Genomic DNA, 7,500 nt, shown 5'->3' on the forward strand with positions numbered 1-7,500 from the left:
CTCACACACTCACTCACACACACTCACTCTCTCACACACCTCACACACTCACCTCACACACACTCTCACTCACACACTCTCACACCTCACTCACTCACACTCACTCACTCACACACACCTCACACACACACACTCACACACTCACACACACTCACTCTCTCACACACACTCATTCTCTCACAGACACTCTTTCACACACTCTCACACTCACAGTCTCTCAAACACTCTCACTCTCTCACTCACTCTCACACACACTCACACACACACTCTCTCACAGTCTCTCACACACTCACTCTCTCACACACACTCTCACACACATTCTCTCTCTCTCTCTCTCCCTCTCTCTCTCTGTCTAGTCAAGTGGATGTGTGTAATACAGGAAGTGGATGGTAAGACTTGAACTAGATGAGTGCGATGGTTCTCACTCTGAAGAACTCTTTAGTGGAACCCGAGTCGAGAGTTCCGTACGCGATGTCAGTTTGCTTGGCGAGATCCTCAGCGCTCTCGATAGGAGACACCATCCTCTCCACAGTGAGGAACGCTGCCAAGTTCGCTGTGTAGGATGAGATGATGATCAGTGTAAAGAACCACCACACTCCTCCTACTATACGACCTGACAGAGACCTAAGAGAGAGAGAAAGAGAGAAAAAAAAGAGAAAGAGAGAGAGAGAGAGAGAGAGAGGGGAGGGAGAGAGGGATACAGGGAAGAGGAGAAAAATATGCACAAATATGGAGAAGTGATAAAATGTGAGAAAAGTGAGGAAAAGACTTGGATGACCCAGAAGGAAAGACAGTAAGAGCAAAAACAGGAGGGAAACAAACAGACAAAAAGAGAGAAAAGGAGAGCAAAAGGAAGAGAGAGAGAGAGAGAGAGAGAGAGAGAGAAAGGGAGAGAAAGATTAAAAGGGAAAGAGAAATGAAGAGAAAGGGATAGAGAAAAAAGGAGAGAGAGAGCACTCTGAGCTCCATACTGAAATTCCTGATCCAATAATATTCCTGAAGGTTTTCACTCGTGAATCATGTGACTCGGCTGTAATACTAACAGCTAACAAACAAACATCTGGTGAAGAATACATCTGGAATAAAGAGTGAGAAATCTGACCATCAGGAAAGATGAAATGAACGAGTGATCAGAGTGTGAAACATAAAGGACAGACGAGTCCTGGTAAAACTCCTCATTTAGAGAGAAACATGCAGCAAAAACACGGTATCCCTCCAAGAGTCTTCACAGAGAGAGAGAGAGAGAGAGAGAGAGAGAGAGGAGGAAGAGAGAGGGAGAGGGGGAGGGAGAGAGAGGGAGAGGGGGACAGACAGATAGAGAGACAGATAGAGAGAGTCTGTGCACTTTACAATCAGCTCATGGTGAATATTTAGATATTAAAAGAGGATCTCGGAGAACAAACAGTAAAAGTGGAGGAAGAAAGGAGAAGAGAAGGAGAGGAATGGAGGCATGGAGGAGGAGGAGTGAAGAAGAGGAGGAGTGAGGAAGTAAGTAAATGGAGGAGAAGAGGAATAAATGAGTGATGGTGTGGAGGACAGGAGGAGTAATAAAGAGGAGGAGAGGAGGAATCAGTGAGTGAGAGAGTGGAGAAGAGAAGGAGTGAGAGAGTGGAGGAGAGGAGGAATGAATGTGAGGGTGTGAAGGAGAGGGAGAGTGAGTGTATGAGGGGTGGAGGAAAAGAGGGGTAAGGTAGTGAGTGGAGGAATGAGGGAGTAGTAAATGGAGGAATGAGGAGGAGTGAGTGGAGGAATGAGGAGGAGTAAATGGAGGAATGAGGAGGAGTGAGTGGAGGAATGAGGATGAGTACATAGAGGAATGAGGAGGAGGAGTGAAGGAATGAGGAGGAGGAGTGGAGGAATGAGGGTGAGTGAGTGGAGGAATGAGGGAGTGAGTGAGTGGAGGAATGAGGAGGAGTAAATGGAGGAATGGGGAGGAGTAAATGGAGGAATGAGGAGGAGTGAGTGGAGGAATGAGGAGGAGTAAATGGAGGAATGAGGGAGTGAGGAGTGGAGGAATGAGGATGAGTACATAGAGGAATGAGGAGGAGTACATAGAGGAATGAGGAGGAGGAGTGAAGGAATGTGGGAGGAGTAAATGGAGGAATGAGGGAGTGAGTGAGTGGAGGAATGAGGATGAGTACATAGAGGAATGAGGAGGAGTGAGTGAAGGAATGAGGAGGAGTAAAGGGAGGAGTGAGGAATGAGGGAGTGAGGAGTGGAGGAATGAGGGAGTGAGTGGAGGAATGAGGAGGAGTAAATGGAGGAATGAGGGTGAGTGAGTGGAGGAATGAGGGATGAGTACATGGAGGAATGAGGAGGAGTGCGTGGAGGAATGAGGAGGAGGAGGAAGGAATGAGGAGGAGTGAGGAATGAGGAGGAGGAGGAGGAGTGGAGGTATGAGGGAGGAGTGAGTGGAGGAATGAGGAGGAGTGAGTGGAGGAATGAGGAGGAGTGGTGGAGGAATGAGGAGGAGTGAGTGGAGGAATGAGGGAGTGAGTGAGTGGAGGAATGAGGGATGAGTACATGGAGGAATGAGGAGGAGTGAGGAGGTATGAGGGAGGAGTGAGTGGAGGAATGAGGAGGAGTGAGTGGGGAATGAGGAGGAGTGAGTGGAGGAATGAGGGAGGTGAGTGGAGGAATGAGGAGGAGTGAGTGGAGGAATGAGGAGGAGGAGTGGAGGAATGAGGAGGAGGAGGAATGAGGAAGGAGGAGTGAAGGAATGAGGAGGAGTAAATGGAGGAATGAGGAGGAGTGAGTGGAGGAATGAGGAGGAGGAGTGGAGGTATGAGGGAGGAGTAAATGGAGGAATGAGGAGGAGTAATGGAGGAATGAGGAGGAGTGAGTGGAGGAATGAGGAGGAGGAGGAGGAATGAGGAGGAGTGAGTGGAGGAATGAGGAAGGAGTGAGTGGAGGTATGAGAGATGAGTGAGTGGAGGAATGAGGGATGAGTAAATGGAGGAATGAGGAGGAGTGAGTGGAGGAATGAGTGAGTGAGTGAGTGGAGGAATGAGGGAGGAGTGAGTGGAGGTATGAGAGATGAGTGAGTGGAGGAATGAGGGAGGAGTAAAGGGAGGAGTGAGTGGAGGAATGAGTGAGTGAGTGAGTGGAGGAATGAGGGAGGAGTAAATGGAGGAATGAGGGAGGAGTGAGTGGAGGAATGAGGGATGAGTAAATGGAGGAATGGGGAGGAGTAAATGGAGGAATGAGGGAGTGAGTGAGTGGAGGAATGAGGGAGGAGTAAATGGAGGAATGAGGAGGAGGAGGAGTGGAGGAATGAGGATGAGTACATAGAGGAATGAGGGAGGAGTACATAGAGGAATGAGGAGGAGTGAGTGAAGGAATGTGGGAGGAGTAAATGGAGGAATGAGGGAGTGAGTGAGTGGAGGAATGAGGATGAGTACATAGAGGAATGAGGGAGGAGGAGTGAAGGAATGAGGGAGGAGTAAAGGGAGGAGTGGAGGAATGAGGGAGGAGGAGGAATGAGGGAGGAGTGAGTGGAGGAATGAGGGAGGAGTAAATGGAGGAATGAGGGAGTGAGTGAGTGGAGGAATGAGGGATGAGTACATGGAGGAATGAGGGAGGAGTGCGTGGAGGAATGAGGGAGGAGTGAGTGAAGGAATGAGGGAGGAGGAGTGAAGGAATGAGGGAGGAGGAGGAGGAATGAGGGAGGAGTGAGTGGAGGAATGAGGGAGGAGGAGTGGAGGAATGAGGGAGGAGTGAGTGGAGGAATGAGGGAGGAGGAGTGGAGGAATGAGGGAGGAGTGAGTGGAGGAATGAGGAGGAGTGAGTGGAGGAATGAGGGATGAGTACATGGAGGAATGAGGAAGGAGTGAGTGGAGGAATGAGGGAGGAGTGAGTGGAGGAATGAGGGAGGAGTGAGTGGAGGAATGAGGAGGAGTGAGTGGAGGAATGAGGGAGGAGTGAGTGGAGGAATGAGGGATGAGTACATGGAGGAATGAGGAAGGAGTGAGTGAAGGAATGAGGGAGGAGTAAATGGAGGAATGAGGAGGAGTGAGTGGAGGAATGAGGGAGGAGTGAGTGGAGGTATGAGGGAGGAGTAAATGGAGGAATGAGGGAGGAGTACATGGAGGAATGAGGGAGGAGTGAGTGGAGGAATGAGGGAGGAGTGAGTGGAGGAATGAGGGAGGAGTGAGTGGAGGAATGAGGAAGGAGTGAGTGGAGGTATGAGAGATGAGTGAGTGGAGGAATGAGGGATGAGTAAATGGAGGAATGAGGGAGGAGTGAGTGGAGGAATGAGTGAGTGAGTGGAGGAATGAGGGAGGAGTGAGTGGAGGTATGAGAGATGAGTGAGTGGAGGAATGAGGGAGGAGTAAAGGGAGGAGTGAGTGGAGGAATGAGTGAGTGAGTGAGTGGAGGAATGAGGGAGGAGTAAAGGGAGGAGTGAGTGGAGGAATGAGTGAGTGAGTGAGTGGAGGAATGAGGGAGGAGTAAATGGAGGAATGAGGGCAGTGGAGGAGATTAAGTAAACCCCAGAAGGAGAGGTGGAGTTGTGATGGAGTGAATGTAAAAAAAAAGAAAAAACGAAAAGCACGAAGATCAACTGATACACACCATGAGCACATTACTGAAGGAGGAAACGAGTGTAAAATGCAGAGACTCTGAGGGAAAGAGAAAGATGGAGGGATGAGGGATTGGGGATAGCAATAGAAGAATGACCAATGAATGTATTATAAATAGAGGGACAGAGATGGAAAGATGAGGATGGAAGAACAGACATGCAATGATGGAGGGATATATGAAGGTGAGAAATGGAGGGATGGTGATGGAGCAATGAGAAATGGAGGGATGGAGATGGGGGATTAGAGACGGAGAGATGAAGGGATAAGAGATGGAGGGATGGAGGAGTGAGAGATGGTGGGATGGATGGATTAAAGATGAAGGGCTGAAAGATAAAGTGATGAGGGATGGAAGGATGAGAGATGGAGGGATGAGAGATGGAGAGATGAAGGGATGAGAGGTGGAGGGATGGAGGACTGAGAGATGGTGGGATGGAGGGATGAGAGATAGAGGGATGGATGGATGAAAGATGGAGGGATGAAAGATGGAGGGCTGAAAGATAAAGTGGTGAGGATGGAGGGATGAGAGATGGAAAGATAGAGGGATTGATGGATGAGAGTTGGAGGATGAAAGATAAAGTGATGAGGGATGGAAGGATGAGAGATGGAAAGATAGAGGGATGGATGGATGAGAGTTGAAGGGATGAAAGATAAAGTGATGAGGGATGGAGGGATGAGAGATGGAGAGATAGAGGGATGGATGGATGAGAGTTGGAGGGATGAAAGATAAAGTGATGAGGGATGGAGGGATGAGAGATGGAGAGATAGAGGGATGGCTGCCAAAGCACCAACCTTGGTGAAATATCGCATCCTTGCTGCATGAAGGCTCCAAGAGAAAACCACAGACTGTTAAAAATGCCGAACTCATTTGGTGGATCTGGTGGAGCTTGTGGATCTTTGGCCTCGTCACTGTTGTTGATGTTCCACTCATAGGGACTGAACCTGCTGACGAGGAAGAGCACGACGCTCACGCCGATGTAGGCGAACACAATACACATCCAGATCTCGTACGCCAGAGGGTCGAGGAACGAGAACACACCCGGCTTCGACTTCTGAGGCTTCTTTATCATGATGGAGATACCAAGGCTCATGAAAGGTTTAGAGAAGTCGATCACCTCCTCGCGCACCAGCGTGATGGTTAGAGGAGCCACGGCAATGTCTGCCCTCTGACAGACACACACACACACACACACACACACACACACACACACACACACACACACACACACACTTGAGATAAAAAAACTTCACCAGGTTCCTCACTATCTCACTAACTATAATTCATAATGCAGATGTTGCCTCAATGACCACATGCTAACTCTCATCACTTCACATCACATCACATCAGTGGTATCTGAGCAGCCTATAGAACATCAGGTAGCTCAGGCTGGTGAGGTCATCAATACGGTCTGCACCTCACTGATCTCCACAGATTCTCCACTCACCCCGTACACCAGCTCTCCCACCATCCCATTCCAGGTTTTAGTCTCGGGATCTCGCGCGCCATATTTCCCATCAGATACAACCGACAGTTTGTACTTAATTCGGACGTGTTTTGCGATTTCCGAGGCCAAGTCCACGCAGTAGCCCTCGTACCGATCGTTTCCCTCCAACTGCAGGTGGTTCCTCTTATACATCACATACGGGGCTTCCTGTTGACATACACACATGGTCATCATCACCAACACCAACATCATCTTTACCACCACCATTATCATCATCATCATCACCATCATCATCACCACCATCATCATCATTATCATTACCAACATCACCATCATCACCACCACCACCATCATCATCATCATCATCATTACCAACACCACCATCATCATCATTACCAACTTCATCACCACCACCACCATCATCATCATCATTATCATTACCAACATCACCACCACCACCATCATCCTCATCATCATCATCATTACCAACACCACCATCATCATTACCAACTTCATCACCACCACCACCATCATCATCATCATCATTACCAACATCACCACCACCACCATCATCCTCATCATCATCATCATTACCAACATCACCATTATCATCACCACCACCACCATCATCATTACCATCATCACCACCACCACCATTATCATCACCACCACCACCATTATCATCACCACCACCACCATTATCATCACCACCACCACCATCATCATCACCAACATCACCAGCATCACCATCATCATTACCATCATCACCAGCATCACCACCACCATCAATCATTACCATCATCATCATCATCATCATCATTACCATCATCATTACCATCATCACCACCATCATCATCAGCATCACCACCACAATCATCATCATCATCTAAAACATGAGTAACAGAGTGAAATCACCATGATGGTGGTGACCACAATCGTCCGATTCTCCACTGAAGACGATTCGTTCGTCACCTGCAGCTCAGTTTCATAAACAAACTCCTCCATATCGCTCCAGTAACCAACCTGTAACACACACACACACACACACACACACACACACACTTTGTAACAGTCTTTAGATGTTTTGGTTTTAAAAAAAAATCAAAATATGATATTGTTCTGAATGTAAAAACTAAATAATGATTTTATTTTTATTATTATAATTATTATTATTATTGTTGTTGTTAGTATTATTGTTGTTGTTGTTGTTAGTATTATTATTGTTGTTGTATTTTGTAACGTGTTGTCGAGGTGCTGAACCTTTCTCGCTCCACTGCTTTTCATCTCGTACACATCGATAGTGAAGTTTGTTCTCCGACCAAAAGAATCAAACTGGACATTTCCTGTCATTCCCTGAACATGGACCTACAACTCACACACACACAGACACACACACACACAGGGCTAAAATATAAAAGGTTCAGGAATGACAGTTACACACTGATACACAAAGCTGGACTTGTTGACACGTCTACTCC

At 47.7% G+C, this 7,500-nt stretch overlaps 1 protein-coding gene across 13 annotated transcripts in view; it reads right to left on the reverse strand.

Annotated features, from left to right (window-relative positions):
• gria3a (glutamate receptor, ionotropic, AMPA 3a) overlaps positions 1–7,500 on the reverse strand; it is a 31,049-nt gene that overhangs the window by 12,991 nt on the left and 10,558 nt on the right. For 7 of the 13 annotated variants that reach the window (XR_006924337.1, XM_046838827.1, XM_046838816.1 and 4 more), the window contains 5 exons: positions 7,283–7,387; positions 6,938–7,045; positions 6,023–6,229; positions 5,370–5,743; positions 426–624 (listed from right to left, as the gene is read on the reverse strand). Coding sequence is in view for 11 of the 13 variants with exons in the window: in XM_046838827.1 (XP_046694783.1) it covers positions 426–624; positions 5,370–5,743; positions 6,023–6,229; positions 6,938–7,045; positions 7,283–7,387 (993 nt within the window). In the remaining 2 variants the exon portion in view is untranslated. Of the gene's footprint in view, positions 1–425; positions 625–5,369; positions 5,744–6,022; positions 6,230–6,937; positions 7,046–7,282; positions 7,388–7,500 lie in introns of those variants that run through there. The other 6 variants (XM_046838817.1, XM_046838818.1, XM_046838825.1 and 3 more) reach the window with 6 other exon arrangements.

The sequence above is a fragment of the Silurus meridionalis genome, chromosome 25 (assembly GCF_014805685.1).
Source record: "Silurus meridionalis isolate SWU-2019-XX chromosome 25, ASM1480568v1, whole genome shotgun sequence".
Taxonomy (NCBI): domain Eukaryota; kingdom Metazoa; phylum Chordata; class Actinopteri; order Siluriformes; family Siluridae; genus Silurus; species Silurus meridionalis.